The sequence below is a fragment of the Oncorhynchus gorbuscha genome, linkage group LG10, assembly GCF_021184085.1.
Source record: "Oncorhynchus gorbuscha isolate QuinsamMale2020 ecotype Even-year linkage group LG10, OgorEven_v1.0, whole genome shotgun sequence".
NCBI classification, from domain to species: domain Eukaryota; kingdom Metazoa; phylum Chordata; class Actinopteri; order Salmoniformes; family Salmonidae; genus Oncorhynchus; species Oncorhynchus gorbuscha.
The window spans coordinates 19,538,361-19,556,486 of NC_060182.1; the positions used below are offsets into that span (position 1 = coordinate 19,538,361).

At 43.2% G+C, this 18,126-nt stretch overlaps 1 protein-coding gene and 1 pseudogene across 2 annotated transcripts; both read left to right on the forward strand.

The window, feature by feature from the left end:
• Positions 1–4,778: 4,778 nt before the first annotated feature.
• Positions 4,779–9,024, forward strand: LOC124045650 (annotated as a pseudogene). The gene is made up of 6 exons (XR_006840884.1): positions 4,779–4,936; positions 6,431–6,732; positions 6,828–6,951; positions 7,166–7,328; positions 7,658–7,753; positions 7,982–9,024. The product of XR_006840884.1 is annotated as a 14-3-3 protein beta/alpha-2-like (transcript).
• Positions 9,025–10,499: 1,475 nt separating this feature from the next.
• LOC124045651 (embryonic polyadenylate-binding protein-like) lies at positions 10,500–16,573 on the forward strand. Its single transcript, XM_046365109.1, is given in 17 exon segments — positions 10,500–10,884; positions 12,009–12,202; positions 12,495–12,688; positions 12,769–12,884; positions 13,534–13,673; positions 13,879–13,973; positions 14,122–14,200; positions 14,203–14,260; positions 14,334–14,430; positions 14,578–14,826; positions 14,903–14,990; positions 15,133–15,252; positions 15,340–15,479; positions 15,611–15,719; positions 15,854–15,984; positions 16,143–16,218; positions 16,329–16,573. Coding segments are annotated over 15 exon segments (1,872 nt in total). The 5' UTR covers positions 10,500–10,884; position 12,009; the 3' UTR covers positions 16,206–16,218; positions 16,329–16,573.
• The last annotated feature ends 1,553 nt before the right edge of the window (positions 16,574–18,126 follow it).

The following is an 18,126-nucleotide window of genomic DNA, read 5'->3' on the forward strand; positions in this document are numbered from 1 at the left end:
GGACAAGACAATAAATGACAAAACATGACATCACCCATTACAACCAGCATGTCCAGAGATACAACCTCTCTCATCATCACCTGGGGCCTGGGCTTACCTCCGCTGTACCCGCACCCCACCATACCCCTGTCTGCGCATTATGCCCTGAATATATTCTACCATGCTCAGAAACCTGCTCCTCTTATTCTCTGTCCCCAACGCTCTAGGCGACCAGTTTTGATAGCCTTTAGCCGCACCCTCATACTGCTCCTTCTCTGTTCCGCAGGTGATGTGGAGGTAAACCCAGGCCCTGCATGTCCCCAGGCACCCTCATTTGTTGACTTCTGTGATCGAAAAAGCCTCGGTTTCATGCATGTCAACATCAGAAGCCTCCTCCCCAAGTTTGTTTTACTCACTGCTTTAGCACACTCTGCTAACCCTGATGTCCTTGCTGTGTCTGAATCCTGGCTCAGGAAGGCCACCAAAAATTCAGAGATTTCCATACCCAACTATAACATCTTCTGTCAAGATAGAACTGCCAAAGGGGGAGGAGTTGCAGTCTATTGCAGAGATAGCCTGCAAAGTAATGTCATTACTTTCCAGGTCCATACCCAAACAGTTCGAACATTAATTTTGAAAATTACTCTCTCCAGAAATAAGTCTCTCACTGTTGCCGCCTGCTACCGACCCCCCCTCAGCTCCCAGCTGTGCCCTGGCCACCATTTGTGAATTGATCGCCCCCCCATCTAGCTTCAGAGTTTGTTCTGTTAGGTGACCTAAACTGGGATATGCTTAACACCCCGGCAGTCCTACAATCTAAGCTAGATGCCCTCAATCTCACACAAATCATCAAGGAACCCACCAGGTACAACCCTAACTCTGTAAACAAGGGCACCCTCATAGACGTCATCCTGACCAACTGGCCCTCCAAATACACCTCCGCTGTCTTCAACCAGAATCTCAGCGATCACTGCCTCATTGCCTGTATCCGCTACGGAGCCGCAGTCAAACGACCACCCCTCATCACTGTCAAACACTCCCGAAAACACTTCTGTGAGCAGGCCTTACTAATCGACCTGGCCCGGGTATCCTGGAAGGACATTGACCTCATCCCGTCAGTTGAGGATGCCTGGTCATTCTTTAAAAGTAACTTCCTCTCCATTTTAGATAAGCATGCTCCGTTCAAAAAATGCAGAACTAAGAACAGATACAGCCCTTGGTTCACTCCAGACCTGACTGCCCTCGACCAGCACAAAAACATCCTGTGGCGGACTGCAGTAGCATTGAATAGTCCCCGTGAGATGCAACTGTTCAGGGAAGTCAGGAACCAATACACGCAGTCAGTCAGGAAAGCTAAGGCCAGCTTCTTCAGGCAGAAGTTTGCATCCTGTAGCTCCAACTCCAAAAAGTTCTGGGACACTGTGAAGTCCATGGAGAACAAGAGCACCTCCTCCCAGCTGCCCACTGAACTGAGGCTAGGTAACACGGTCACCACCGATAAATCCATGATTATCGAAAACTTCAATAAGCATTTCTCAACGGCTGGCCATGCCTTCCGCCTGGCTACTCCAACCTCGGCCAACAGCTCCGCCCCCCCCATCCCCCCGCAGCTCCTCGCCCAGCTCCTCGCCCCTCGCCCTCCTAGCAGATGTTCTGAAAGAGCTCCAAAACCTGGACCCGTACAAATCAGCTGGGCTTGACAATCTGGACCCTCTATTTCTGAAACTATCCGCCGCCATTGTCGCAACCCCTATTACCAGCCTGTTCAACCTCTCTTTCATATCGTCCGAGATCCCCAAGGATTGGAAAGCTGCCGCAGTCATCCCCCTCTTCAAAGGGGGAGACACCCTGGACCCAAACTGTTACAGACCTATATCCATCCTGCCCTGCCTATCTAAGGTCTTCGAAAGCCAAGTCAACAAACAGGTCACTGACCATCTCGAATCCCACCGTACCTTCTCCGCTGTGCAATCTGGTTTCCGAGCCGGTCACGGGTGCACCTCAGCCACGCTCAAGGTACTAAACGATATCATAACCGCCATCGATAAAAGACAGTACTGTGCAGCCGTCTTCATCGACCTTGCCAAGGCCTTCGACTCTGTCAATCACCATATTCTTATCGGCAGACTCAGTAGCCTCGGTTTTTCGGATGACTGCCTTGCCTGGTTCACCAATTACTTTGCAGACAGAGTTCAGTGTGTCAAATCGGAGGGCATGCTGTCCGTTCCTCTGGCAGTCTCTATGGGGGTGCCACAGGGTTCAATTCTTGGGCCGACTCTTTTCTCTGTATATATCAATGATGTTGCTCTTGCTGCGGGCGATTCCCTGATCCACCTCAACGCAGACGACACCATTCTATATACTCCCGGCCCGTCCTTGGACACTGTGCTATCTAACCTCCAAACGAGCTTCAATGCCATACAACACTCCTTCCGTGGCCTCCAACTGCTCTTAAACGCTAGTAAAACCAAATGCATGCTTTTCAACCGTTCGCTGCCTGCACCCGCACGCCTGACCAGCATCACCACCCTGGATGGTTCCGACCTTGAATATGTGGACATCTATAAGTACCTAGGTGTCTGGCTAGACTGTAAACTCTCCTTCCAGACTCATATCAAACATCTCCAATCGAAAATCAAGAGTCGGCTTTCTATTTCACAACAAAGCCTCCTTCACTCACGCCGCCAAACTTACCCTAGTAAAACTGACTATCCTACCGATCCTCGACTTCGGCGATGTCATCTACAAAATTGCTTCCAACACGCTACTCAGCAAACTGGATGCAGTTTATCACAGTGCCATCCGTTTTGTCACTAAAGCACCTTATACCACCCACCACTGCGACTTGTATGCTCTAGTCGGCTGGCCCTCGCTACATATTCGTCGCCAGACCCACTGGCTCCAGGTCATCTACAAGTCCATGCTAGGTAAAGCTCCGCCTTATCTCAGTTCACTGGTCACGATGGCAACACCCATCCGTAGCACGTGCTCCAGCAGGTGTATCTCACTGATCATCCCTAAAGCCAACACCTCATTTGGCCGCCTTTCGTTCCGGTGCTCTGCTGCCTGTGACTGGAACGAATTGCAAAAATCGCTGAAGTTGGAGACTTTTATCTCCCTCACCAACTTCAAACATCTGCTATCTGAGCAGCTAACCGATCGCTGCAGCTGTACATAGTCTATCGGTAAATAGCCCACCCATTTTTACCTACCTCATCCCCATACTGTTTTTATTTATTTACTTTTCTGCTCTTTTGCACACCAATATCTCTACCTGTACATGACCATCTGATCATTTATCACTCCAGTGTTAATCTGCAAAATTGTAATTATTCGCCTACCTCCTCATGCCTTTTGCACACAATGTATATAGACTCCCCTTTTTTTCTACTGTGTTATTGACTTGTTAATTGTTTACTCCATGTGTAACTCTGTGTTGTCTGTTCACACTGCTGTGCTTTATCTTGGCCAGGTCGCAGTTGCAAATGAGAACTTGTTCTCAACTAGCCTACCTGATTAAATAAAGGTTAAATAAAAAAAATATTTTAAAAAGTGGCCAAGTTACAGTTTTGTATTAAATCTGTTTGAAAATATATGGCAAGACTTGAACATTTCTGTCTAGTCATGATCCCCAACACCTTGACAGCTTGAATAATTTTTAAAAGAAACATTACAAGTAAATATATTTTAATCACAGTTTGACACAAAATGTGAAGAAAAAAAAACAAGGGGGGGGTGAATACTTATTATAGGTTGTGTATATGAATGGAATTTGGACACTAGAGAGTTTTAGTCACATGCACAGGGTTGCAGGGTACAGTGAAACTATAAAGTTTTGAGCTCCAACAGTGCAGGTCAAGTCTGGGGGAGGAGGAGCAAGTAGCTGACTAGTGGTGGTTATTCAGCACAATAAATGTCCATTAGGTGGGGGCAGGGCCTGTTGAGGTGGGGGATGTACATAGGGGGAGCAGCAAGGGGTGGGAATGGTGACAGGGGGAGCCGGTGGGGGCTATTCAGCAGCCTCACGGTCTCGGGTATAAGATATTGGATCGTCTTTCAGTTTTTGCCATGATGCTCCTATACTGCCTGCGCCTGAGCGATGGAAGCGGGGAGAACAGTCTGCAGGGTCTCTGATGATCTTCTTTGCCTTCCTGCGACACGTGGTGTTGTTGGTGTTCTCGAGGGCAGTCAGTATGCACCCAATGGTGTGATTGGCTGAGTGTACCACCCTCAGTAGTTCCTTGTGGTCAGTGGTGGTGGAGTTGTCATACCAGGCTGTGATGCAGCTCAACAGTATGCTCTCAGTGGTTCTCCTGTATGACACTGTGAGGGCCCTTGGGGACAGGATGAATTTCTTCAGGCTGTCATGCATTCTTCACCAAGTGCTAAACTGTTCTACATTGGACCCCTGACCATGCAATAACTTGGGGCATGCACAAAACCAAAGCAAGCAAAATGACTGATGAACAGCACTGCACTTATGCAATGTACGTGTATGAGTCAACTTTATTATTTGAAATTAAGTCATTGTAAGATACTGAACACTGTTTGCCACTTTGCTCATCCACATTCCAACTGCTTCCAATGTCCAGTGGCAGGTGCATCCATAGAATGGGTCCAATGTGCATTGAATTCAGTGCAACATTGAAGAGATGTGTACAGCTGTTCCTCTTGCTACACATTGCACTGTCCTGGTTTAAATAAGAGGTTGAGTCTTTCCCATTGAGTGCTTTGATAATAAAACATAGTAGGTAGCTTTATAAACATGATTAAAACCAATAAATGTAATGTCTGTCAAAGGTTGAAGTCTCGGTTTGATATGTCGTTAGCTAGCTAGAGGAAACAGAAGCGTCAATATAGCGGAAGTGGTACTGCCCTGAACGATTCTAGGAGCGAGACGGAGGACGGAGGTTGCATCTCTCAGAGAAAAAAAACAGGAATTAGAGCCGTAAATATTGTGAGTTTGTATAAACGGGGACCTGATGAAAGTGCATTTATGTGATAGGTCTTTATTTATTGTGTTCAATATTACACAGTATATTCGTTTCGGTGTAATTATATTCGTTAGCCATCATGCTAGCTCGCTAAATCAGACAGCGCTCCTCTGAAGTGGGCCGAACAAGGACTTGCTAACTGGCAATCATGACACTTTGTTCTTGCAAGCTTGCTGACCTAGGCCATGTACGCAACTGAAAATCGTTAGCTAACTGTAAGATACTCGTTAGAAGCTGGATAACGTTACATCGTAGTACAAAATAACAATTGACTTGTACCTATTTAAATGGTCTTATGAGAAGTAGATAACCCTCAAACATCGTATTTTTCAGCTAGCGAAAGTTAGCTTGCTACTTTCCCGCTAGCCATTATTTGACATATCCTCCACTCTTCTGACGTGCTTAGCTGCTACTAGCTGATCTCTCGACTAACATCCCTACTAGCTATCCGCTAGCAGGCTGAGCACAGGCCTTTGCGGCTAGGTAATAATGTCAATCTGACCTGCAACGTTAGCGGGATAATTGTGTAGATTGTTGGCAACGCTATATCTAACAATTATTTGTTAGCCTGCTAAGTTAAATTGTTTAACAATAATGGTAACCGAAGTTAGGCCGTTTGAAAAATGCCGTAGCGTTTGTTAGCCAGCTAGTTAGCTACATCAAGCGTTTTACTGCAACGTCGTTAGTTAGCTAAAGCTAGCTAGGCAAATCTCCGCCACCCAGACACCGTTTTATTCATGTAATAACTAAAACGTCAGATAGCAAACCAATATCTAACTATTGAGACTAAATCATATTTAGTGATATGGAGCGGGTGAAGAGATATTTTATAGGGTCGATTGGTTGTTCTGTCAGAATTGGCTAGCTGGAGTAACTAGCTAGCTATATAACTCGACGACATGTAACTAGGCAGTTACTTGCGAGACCATTTTCAGGAACACACCAACATGACGAAGTTGTATGGTATCCGGACTCGTAAAACAGCGGCCATGCACCAGTAAAAAAAATAAAGGCCGAGTGTAAAAAAATATATATTTATATATATATTTTTAAAAATCACACACCGGATAGGTGCAGTCATAGTAGACCTTTCGGTTACTGGCAAAACTCTTCTAACCGTTAGGCTAGCTTCCTGTTTTAGCTAGTAGTACGAGCTACATTCAATTGCATTCGTATTTGAATTCATAATAAATTGCATAATCATGGCCCAAAAGGTAGTATGAAAGTAGGTGATATAATTCTCCCCTAGCCATGAATTTACAAGACTTTCCGAAACTAACCAAGAAGGAACCTACTGCCCCTCTTGCAGGTGTCTCCTCTCAGCAGTTTGAATAAATGCTGTAATTTACCAGTTATAGGACGTAGGTATATTTAATCTCAATAGTCCTTTCCCTCATCTGCACAGACATAAGACAAAAAGAAAAAGTCCCACCTTACTATGTTTCTCTTTCACACAGACTGAAAAATGGACAAGAACGACCTAGTACAAAAGGCTAAGCTCGCTGAGCAGGCAGAGCGCTATGACGACATGGCCGGGGCCATGAAGTCTGTGACGGAGCAGGGCGGGGAACTCTCCAACGAGGAGCGCAACCTGCTGTCAGTGGCCTACAAGAACGTGGTGGGGGCACGCCGCTCATCCTGGCGCGTCATCTCCAGCATCGAGCAGAAGACAGAGGGCAACGAGAAGAAGCAGGCCATGGCCAAGGAGTACCGGGAGAAGATTGAGACCGAGCTGCAGGACATCTGCAATGATGTGCTGGTAAGAATAACTTGTGGTCTACCGTGTGAAAGGGGACTTTTTACATTTCTCGCTAGGCAGATATGCTGAGTTCAACAACAACACATTTCTTTCAGGGACTTCTTGACAAGTACCTAATTGCCAATGCGACTGCAGCTGAGAGCAAGGTTTTCTACCTGAAAATGAAAGGCGACTATTATAGATACCTGTCTGAGGTAGCAGCTGGAGACGCAAAGAAGAGTAAGTAAGCAAGAGTTCATTTAGAGTTACATAAAATGGGACAATGCACCAAATCACATCGTCATGACTCGTGAAACTCCTAATGGATCAGATGTGTGCATAGAGGAATATGTTAAAATATTCTCTATGTGATGAAATGTGCTACCGCACACTAAGTGCATGTTGGAATCATGGCATTGCTCAAACTCATCTCCTTCCTTGTTCCTTTTTAAAGCCACAGTGGATAACTCCCAGCAGGCATACCAGGATGCTTTCGACATAAGCAAGAAGGAGATGCAGCCCACACACCCCATCAGGCTCGGCCTGGCCCTCAACTTCTCTGTGTTCTTCTATGAAATCCTCAACAACCCAGAGAAGGCCTGCACCTGGCCAAAACGGTGAGAGTGACTTCAAGTGCCAAGTCATGCAGCCTCATCTTTTACCCCCAAGACAATCAATAGGACAGAGCTTCACTCAAAGCATGCAGAGCCATTGTAGCATGTCTTGTCTTGACAGTTTCTGCATTTGTATGAAGGGACCTTGGCTCTATTTGCAAAAAAATTAATTGGATTTAAAATGGCACCTGTGCTACAGTTATTTCTGCATGCCACTATTTACCCACAATGATTAGTGGCAGTGTACATGTGTATAGTTGAGGAATAGCTGTGTACTGGAATAGCAGGTGGCAGTTTTGCATTCTATTCTTAGTGTAATTTACTCTTTACAGGCATTTGATGAAGCCATCGCTGAACTTGACACCTTAAACGAGGATTCCTACAAAGACAGCACCTTGATCATGCAACTACTAAGGGACAACCTGACTGTAAGTTGTGTTTATGTAATCACATTTTTTTGTATAAATAGTAAATGTTTTGATACATCTTCCTCTTGTATTGTCATTTATTCTATAGTAAGTTCATTGATGGTTCCAGTTATATGCGTCTGTTTGTAAATTGCTATGGCAATGTGTTTTTTTCTCGTTAATTCTAACGTGGAAAGTTCCAAATGCAATTTGGGGAATATAATGTATCAAATCTTTACCTCTTTGCAGCTGTGGACATCGGAAAACCAGGGAGACGAGGGAGAGACCGGAGAAGGAGAAAACTAATGGAATTGCACTGTTAATCCACCTACACTCTTAAACACAAACAGCTTATAAACATCCCCCTCCACTCCATCAGCCCCTCCCCCTTCTGTATGACAAGCAGCCTGAATTGTTCCTGACCAACTAGTTTACCCCTCTCAGGTCACTGAGGCGACAGGGTAATGTTCAGTTGTTAGCAGGTTGTCATTTTGTTTGTGAAAATAATGTGGTTGTATTGAGTAGCGAGTCCATGTTTGTGTGCGCGCGTGCTAGATCATATGTCTGTGCGCCTGTGTGTATGACTGTTTGTGTTGGGGGCCGGGGGGTTGTGAATTCTAATCATCCTTCATTTCTTTGTCCTACCTAGCTGGTTAAACATTTTTCATTCTTTTTTTTTATGGTCATTTTTTTTTAGTGTGATTCGTCATGGTATTTGAAGGTTTTATCTTATGGTTATTAAACTGGCAGTTAATTTTCACCTAACACTGTGATGCTAAGTGTTGCATTTTCTTCCCCACTCCACTATTGCTTGCTTTTGAAGTTCTGACACGCAGTACAATCCTGTATTTAACTAACAGTGCAATTCTGCTGTCTGCTCATACAGAAAGGAGGCAGGCTATATTGTGACACTGGCATCTGGGTGTTTTGCTCTAATCATGATCACAATTTTAACGGTTTGATTAAGGGGCCCCTTCGTTCGCCATGTTAGATTTCCTCCATAAGACATTCCACCAGAATTATATTAGGCATTCTGAAAGGCAGAACTCTTTTTGAACAAATTGTGGATTATTGTCCTAGTGGTGTAACTCACGGTTCAAGATCAAGCGCTGCTTGAACTCGGTACAATGAAAATTTTATGTGCTTAAATGTACCTTGTATTTTGCAAGATTGACTATCATCTTTCTGTAAAACCTACAGTAACCTTTTTTCAACGTTAATTGAAAATGTCTTATCACACTGTATCAACCCTGCTTGCAAAATATTCCTCTTAAAGCGGTTGTTTTCTCCAATGTTTCTGTGCCTGGGTTTCTCTCCTGTCTCTTATGGATACTTTGTTTCAGACTGCCAAAAAGTTCAAATTAATCTTAGACCAATCAAGAGTCTTCATTCAATTCTCATGTTTTAGAATCTAAAACGTATGAATCAAGGTTTGTAAAGGTAACGAACGGTATAATGTCATACTTCTGCTTACTTGCCCCTGAACATTACTGCTTTGAAAATGACCCTCAGAAGGAATTGCTGTCCAATTTATCGGGCTTGTTTGACAGTGCAGGTGATTGCTGACAGACTGATCTATGAAGAAACTTTCATCATCAATAAGTTACTTATTATTTATAGATCAGTTTATGCATTCATTATGGTTTTGATCCTCTTGAACACGGCCATTGTGAAGCATCAGATTGGAGGCCCAACCCATACCACAACCCAAGTAAGAAGCAGTGTCACAATACCATGCATCCCACATAGAGTAAGACACGACTACATATGTCAGTCTGTTTTCTTAAAGATGCACCACATACTGAGTATAACATATTTAACTAGGCAAGTCAGTTAAGAATAAATTATTATTTACAATGACAGCCTACTTCATCCAAACCCGGACGATACTGGGCCAATTGTGCGCCGCCCTATGGGACTCCCAATCACAGCCAGATGTGATACAGCCTGGATTTGAACCAGGTACTATAAGTGACGCCTCTTGCACTGAGATGCAGTGCAATAGACCACTCGGGAGTTAAAATCCTCTGAATATATAAAAAGGCAATTGGTGAATGTGGAACAGCCTTTCTTGCTTTGTTTTTACTGAGCAGTATTCTTGTAGATATGTCTTTTAAACCATCCTAGTTTCACTTACTGTACATATTTAGGAAACTGAAAAGTTGTTTAAGGTAAAGGTCATCTTTATTTTAACAATATTTACAAAGTAAATTGTTGTACAATTCCCAAATTATTGAATGTAGATGTAAATCAAAATGTGTGTAGTCAAGTCAGGGCAACCCCACACTCCAGCAAAGTGTGTTTTGCCAATGAAGTACAGGTAACTGCCAAAATAAAGGAAACACCAACATAGTATCTTAATAGGGCTTTGTGCCACCATGAGCCGCCAGAACTTCAATGTGCCTTGGAATACATTCATACACACCCATAGAATTAGTCATTTAATCAAATCTCTATAGTGACACCATTCGGAATTCCATCATTTGGAGTATTGTTGATGGAAAATGCTGTTTCAGGAGCTCCTCCAGAATCTCCCTGCCCATCCTGAGACCCCTCCTTTCAGAGTCACTGAGATCTCTTCTATTCATATTTGCCGAAATAATGGGCCACTGGACATTTTTATGTATGACCCTAAGCATGATGGGATGTTAAATTGATTAATTAACTCAGGAACCACACCTGTGTGGAAGCGTCTGCTTCGTATCCCTCATTTTCTTACGTGTTTTTATTTTGGCATTTACCTGAATATAAACTGTTTACATCATTGGTTTTAACTCTTCATTTAATTGTTGAAACAAATGTTTGGTCTTTGCAAAGTGCAAATTAACAGTGGTCAATTTCACACTTCGCTAGCCTAGATATATACTTCAAAAGTATGCAAAATTGAGTGGCGGGACGAGTTTTGTTGTTTTTTGAATCCCAGAATGTAGCTTTTCAATAACATGGACTACTTTTTCACGCGGAGGATTAGTCGGGCCGTGTCATTATCATAGTTTATAAATAGGTCATTGAAGAATATTCATGGTCGCGGAGTGAAAAGGCAGGTGATTCACGGCAATTATCAAATTAAAACAAACATTTTACTAAGTTTTAGGCCAGAACTTTTTAAATTAAAGAATTTGAGTTGTTTCCACCTTGGCCAATTCAATAAGGTAAGACATTCTACAATAATATCTGTATAAATGTATTTTTACTGCAATTTATTTCAATTTCCATTAACGTTAGTGATGCTGGGTTTGATTGGCAATTACTAACTTCTTGGCTAGTAGCTAAAGTAGCTGGCATTGTATGTTAGCAAACACATTGGGTTTCAAACAAATGCCGAACTCTTTGATGGTTTACACTAACGTTAACTTACTGCCTTCTACAACTCAGTAGTCTGTTTCAACTACTAAGCGGCTAAAATAGCTAGCTAACATTTAATGTTAGTTAGCAAGGCTGTGATGTGTCAAGGATAGACCGTACACCTGTTGTAATGATCCAATCTTTTAGGTTTACTTGTTTTAAGACGAGATAATACAAATGTACTGGCATCTAACTAACTAGCGAAGTTAATAGGTCGCTACTTTAGGTAACTGGAGAATCCATGTCAAACCTTTACACTCCCAGTGGTGGCCATGTGAGAGCAGAAATACTCATACTATCATGTTAAATAGCTAAAGTAAACTTTGGTGATCGTCATCGTGAGGTTGTCATTGTTGTGTAACAATAGTGAAGTTTTTATGGAAGGTCAGGTGTTAGTATAGACTCCACAACTAGTTCAGACAGAACTGAGTTGCCCTAAAAACGCCTTGATTGGCCATCCTGATCCTCAACTGGTGAACTCCATTATGTGACCCCTCCCCTCACAGCCACCCAAAGTTTGTTTTATTATTTGCACCAAAGAAAACAAGCGATAGACAACAATACAGATACTAAATAAATAATGGGTGTAGTTGGAAACCCAAGTGCTTATATGAAAACCACACTACAAACAGACCGTGTGTCTCAAGTGCCAAAGGTCAGATAACCTAACTAGCCTACAAACTTTGTAGGCAACTTCATATAATACAGAAGTCAATGAAAACCAGGTGTTTTAATAGGCATATGCTTACTTTGATTTTTACCTTACGCTGATTAAGATGAGATGTTTACATGACTATTTCATACTCTGCCTACTGCCGTAATCAGTTTAATATCGAATTATCACTGCACATGTAAACGTGCTGGCTGTTAGATTTTGTTGTCTGCCAGTTTCACCCCCTCCCTCTATGATCTTCACTATCTCTGTCTGCAGGATGAACAGCAGTGGTCAGTCATACCCATTGGCCTCCCTCTACGTAGGGGATCTGCATCCTGACGTCACAGAGGCTATGCTCTACCAGAAGTTCTCTCCTGCTGGGCCCATCACATCCATCCGTGTCTGCCGTGATGTCATCACTCGCAGGTCCCTAGGATACGCATACATCAACTTCCAGCAACCCGCTGATGGTAATATTATTTTTGTGATCAGATTTTTACTCTGTATCAATCATGGATAAAGTGATAAGCTGATGGCAACTCGCACCATATGAGAGTTCTCTTAATTAGAGCCACTCCAAAGGTCAACTACATTAAAGTAGCTATTTGCTTTGATCAAGGGGATTTCAAGAATAATCCTGCTAATGGATTAATATTCCAATGAATACACAACTTAAATCCTATATTAGGTTATTAATGGACGTGTGTGATTAGCAGATGTCTGATGCTGTATTTCTCTTTATACGTGTCATTTTTTTCCCAGCGGAATGTGCTCTGGATACAATGAACTATGAGGTCCTCAAGGGTAGGCCTATCAGAATAATGTGGTCTCAGCGCGACCCAGGGCTACGGAAGTCAGGAGTTGGAAACATTTTTATCAAGAACATGGACGAGTCCATTGACAACAAGGCCCTGTATGACACATTCTCAGCCTTTGGGAATATTCTGTCTTGCAAGGTAGACATTGCATTCTTGTCTTTGAGTGTTTGGGCATAATTGATCTGTACATCATTTCTAACATGCACTTTTCATTTCAGGTAGTGTGTGATGAGAATGGCTCCAAAGGCTACGGCTTTGTTCACTTTGAAACCCAAGAGGCAGCCAATCGTGCCATTGATACCATGAATGGAATGCTATTGAATGACCGGAAAGTGTGAGTGAACAAATTCCTACCAAGAGCTGTTTATTCTATCTGTAAGGTACCTTTTTTTTCTTCCCTATTTTATTTACATTTCTTTCAAACAATATATAAACCACCTTGAATTTAGTGAGATGTAAGTAGGGGAAGTGCAAAGGAAATCTGTAATGGTTAGGGAGGAGGAGGGACTATTGATTTGGTCAACGCTGTATCATTCTCAGACAGTGATGCACGTTTTTGCAGATAACATTTTCATATTCTTTGCTCAGGCTAGAGACAGGTAGTGACTCTGGCATTGCAGACCCAAAGGCCCATTTCCTGGGGGGGAAATGTCAGTTGTCCACGATTAGGTGAGGGAAATGGTAGACCTTTGTTCCTGTCCTGTCCTTTATTCAAATTGTTTTTTTTAAATGTTTGGTCTGTTGACCACAAAGTTGAGACTTGCAAGACTTTCTAAATTAAGCTATGAAAAAGCATAGGCAGCAGATTATCATTCAGCAGTTCAATAATTACAAGTAGTGCTGTTTATCAAGGTGAGAAAATCATTAAGTCTCCACACTGATATTCTGGGATGTGGAGCAGTTTGTTTGATATTTTGTAACAAGACTGATTGTAGTTTTATATTTCTCTTTCTCAACTGTCCCTGGTGACGGGTGTGGTTCAGTTTTGTTGGCCACTTTAAGTCCCATAAGGAGCGACAGGCTGAGTTTGGGGCCAAAGCCATGAAGTTCACCAATGTGTACATCAAGAACTTTGGCGACGACTATAGTGATGAGAAACTCCAGGAGGTCTTCTCTGCATTTGGTAAGAACATCCTGAAAGTAGGACATATGACAAGCTTTGACATTCTATTCCTTTCTTTGGGCACTAGTACAAAGTGGTGGTTGATGTTATAGCTATTTGATTTAAATGAACATTCTGGAACATCCATGCAATCAGATTTTGTTTTGGGTGGATTGGCATGAAAGCTTATGAAATCTGGGCTCCTTCTCTGTTCTTGGACTCCTAGGCAGGACCCTCAGTGTGCGGGTGATGATGGACGAAAGGGGCCGGTCTCGTGGATTTGGCTTTGTAAACTATGAAAACCATGAGGATGCACAAAGGGTCTGTATTTGGGATTTTATGGTAATACTCTAAAGTTGCTCCCATATGTGCCATCTCCTTATCAACCAGCAGGCTGTCATAGTGTGAAATGGGGAACATGACATCTAAAATGTGGCATTTTGAGTTGACTTTGATGGACTGCTTTTAGGCAGTTGAGGAGATGAATGGGAAAGAACTCGTTCCTGGCCGAGTTCTGTATGTGGGCCGTGCTCAGAAGAGGATGGAGCGACAGGGGAGCTGAAACGCAAGTTTGAGCTGATCAAACAGGAACGTATCCACCGCTATCAGGTACTGTGAGGAAGTGCACACCTGTGGTCTTAAGAAAAATATATTTAATATAATTTATTTTCTTGTTGATTCAGGGGTCAATTTGTACGTCAAGAACTTGGATGATGGGTTGGATGACGAGAAACTCAGGAAGGAGTTTGCCCCTTATGGCACCATCACCAGTGCCAAGGTAGAAAAATACTCATACTTTTTCATGAGTAGTCATTTCTGCTATCCAATGATGTATCACAAAGGCTGAAAGAATCATGTCTGGATCCGTGTAATATCTCTGCACCTCTTAACGTCATGGTTTTCTCTAACTCTTTCCTCCACTCAGGTGATGACGGACGGGGGCCACAGCAAGGGCTTTGGCTTCGTCTGTTTCTCGTCTCCCGAGGAGGCCACCAAAGCGGTAACTGAGATGAACGGCCGCATTGTGGCCACAAAGCCGCTGTACGTGGCTCTGGCCCAGCGCAAGGAGGAGCGGAAGGCCATCCTCACCAACAAATACATGCAGAGGACCATGCCTGGCCCAGTCATCGACTCCTACCAGCAGGCAGGCTACTACATGTCTGCTGTGCCTCAGGTCTGTAGTACGGTTGATGGGAGTGGGCTGGGCCTGGAAGGGGATGTTTTTATCTGTAAGATATTGTTTTTTGTAGCCTCCAAGTCGCACTTTCTACAACCCGAACCCTGCGAGCACCATGAGGACATCTCCTCGCTGGGCTGCACAGCCACCCAGACCACAGGGTGAGTCGGAGGCAGATGTTTTTGAGATATTGGAGCTAAAATAAGTATATGACTAAAGCATTTCTGCTACTCTAAAATGTATATTTGTTACACAAATGTGTTTGATGCCCTATTGACATGGCATGTGTTGTGTTGCTGTCAGCACCCTACTCGGGCCAGTTTGTCAGGTCTGCTGTTCCCCGACGCGCCTCCACCCCAATCAGCACCGTCAGACAGGCCTCCACCCAGGCTCCACGCATCATCAACTACACACAGAGGATGGGTAAGGGATACACACTAGCTTACTCAAAACATATACTTGCTGTGATGCAAAAACCGAACAGTAACTAACAGACACCCCCATCTCCAGCTAACATTGGCACACAGACAGCAGGAGGTCGGGCAGGCATGTCTGGTGGTATGGTCCGAGGCACCCAGTATAAATACTCATCAGGGGTGAGGAACTTACAGCAGGTCATCACTATGCCCGCACCGATGGCAGTGCAGCAGGTAATCTCGTAAATTGCATCCTTTCCATGCAATAGCTGTGTAATTTTATTTTACTCGACTGTTCTTTTAGAGGTCCGTCCCAGTGGTAATGTGTATTGCATTGTGTTGAATCTTTCCTGCTGTGTTGTAAGGTTGTTACCCAGCAGATTATGGAGCCAGCGGTGCATGTCAGAGGCCAGGAACCCCTCACTGCCTCCATGCTGGCTGCAGCCCCTCTCATGGAGCAGAAACAGCTGCTTGGTATGTAACTGGAATGTTATTGGGGAGTGTTCATGATCTATGATGTTCTGCAGTCAATCCTATATTGGAGAGTGTTGAGATGCCTCACTGGCACTCTCCTCAATCTAATTTGTTCTCTTTCCCTTGGTTTGCAGGTGAGCGATTGTACCCTCTGATCCATGGCTTTCACTCCAACCTGGCTGGTAAAATCACTGGGATGCTGCTGGAGATTGACAACTCTGAGCTGCTGCACATGCTGGAGTCACCCGAGTCCCTGCATTCTAAGGTACGACAAGCTTCCATTCCCTCTGTCCTTTCAGATCAACTTTTACATGCAAAAAGGAAGCCACTTATGATTGTTTGGAGTTTCTTGGTGGTGTGTTATCATGGTCATAGTTGTTGTTATGCTAATCCCATGCGTTCTCTCTTCACTGTTCTCTCCAGGTGGATGAGGCGGTAGCTGTGCTGCAAGCCCACCAGGCCAAGGAAAACTCTCCTAAGAAGTAGAGAACCCTTTCAGGTTAGGTTATAATGAGTTAACAGTAGTTACTCTGCCAAAATTGACCATACTCATGTCATTTGTGACTGTAAAGCAGTTGTTACTGAATTTGGATTTTACATGTATTCCAGGACTCTGCGAAGAAATCGCTGAAGGAGGAAAAAGTTAAAACGAACAAAAAAATAGTAAAATTTTGTAAAGGGGGGGGGAGAAAGGAAGTTTTGTAAATGGCACTTTTGATTCAAATCTGAGAATTTAATTAATGTATATCTATGGGGAAGAAAAGCTGTTTGCAATGGGTTATGTTTATTCTACTTTTTGTTTAAAAAAGAAATGTAAAATAAGAAAATAAAGTCTTGGTGTTTTGTGCATTGAACCTGTATATCACTTCTCATTTGTTGTGCTTCATGGATCTGTGGACTGAAATCTCGTTAAATATTGCTGTTACAGATTAGTGATCAGTTCCAATCCATAGACTATAGTGGAAAGGATTGATGTACTGTAATTCCGTGGCGAAGTGGGATAATGGCCTAATACACCAAGGGGATCTGAGGTGAAAACAAGCTTGAGGCAAGAGGGGTCATATTTAGAAAGGAATTAGTGCCTGGATGTCCCAAAAACCACATGCTATTAGTGATGGACACAATCAAAATCTTGAGCTGAATTCAAAAGTAATTCACAGTACATTACTGGCCAGTCACCATTTTAATAAGTGTTTTCATAAAGGTCAATACAACATTGCAGAGCAGATTGTTTTAGGTGTGCAGTATAGCAACAATTGGTGTTACGGTACACTTTTTAATTTCTGGCTTCTACTCAAAGGTTTCACCGCTGGATCTGTTTTTCTACAAAGGGACTCCTTAATGAGCTTCTTAAACTCTTGATCTCTGACCATGGATGAGAGGGCTGGGCAAGTGGGGTAACATGTCAGTTGTGATGTAATTGTAGAACAGTATGACAAAGTGGAACTTGGGGAAGAGGCTAATGAATGCATTGTCCATGACCGGAGTGATGTATGACAGTATACAGATTAGCAGCTGCACCCCATGCAGTAGTATAGTCATCTGGGCCTTTCTGGCTGAAACGGGATCTGAGATTGCAGCTTTGGCTGAAAACATCACTGAAGTAGGTGTAGATCATTGTGATCCACACAAAGCACAGGTAAAGGATATTGGCGGCATATTTGGTGTTCTAGTTGTGAACTGAGTCAGACATTCCTATGATAGCACATCCTACCGGTAGAGAAAAATGACAGGCTTGAGGATGAAGGCAATAATGATGACATGAAGACCGGGATGGCCCCTACAACTCAAATACATGTGATAAGCACATAGGTCATGTTCACTGTTCAGATCAGAGGCTGTAAAGGTTGACAGATGGCTACAAAGCATTCAATAGACATGACTGTGAAGTTCAGAGGTGTGTTTCATGAGAAATATATACACGGACAAATTTAGGAAAGGGCATACATAGGTCAAGACAATCAAGAGCACAGTGAAAGACATGATGCTATCATTGATTAGCTCCAGGTACATCCTGTACCTGTGGAAGGTCACGTTGGTGAAGGTGTACAACAGGGTGCCATTGAGGGCCAACAGAACCACTGTTAGGTTCTTGAATAAAGCCTCAATTAAGTCATTGCTGTCATCCCTGTGGCCTCTGGTGCAGAATCACAGCGCAATGATGAACCTGTCACTGCTAATCATCTCTCAGGCACAATAGTACTTGTTTCCAAAACACAAAGGACAATGTATCAAATACTCTGATTTGAAATTAATCAAGAAAAACAAAAGTAACCCATGCCTACTGTTAACCATTCCTATTCCCTGAAAGTGGATACATAGAGCACTGAACATGTGTCCTATTGAATGGATGTTTATGTCTTACCCCTCTGAAGGGGGCTAGAAGGCTTTCTTATAGTCAATGGTG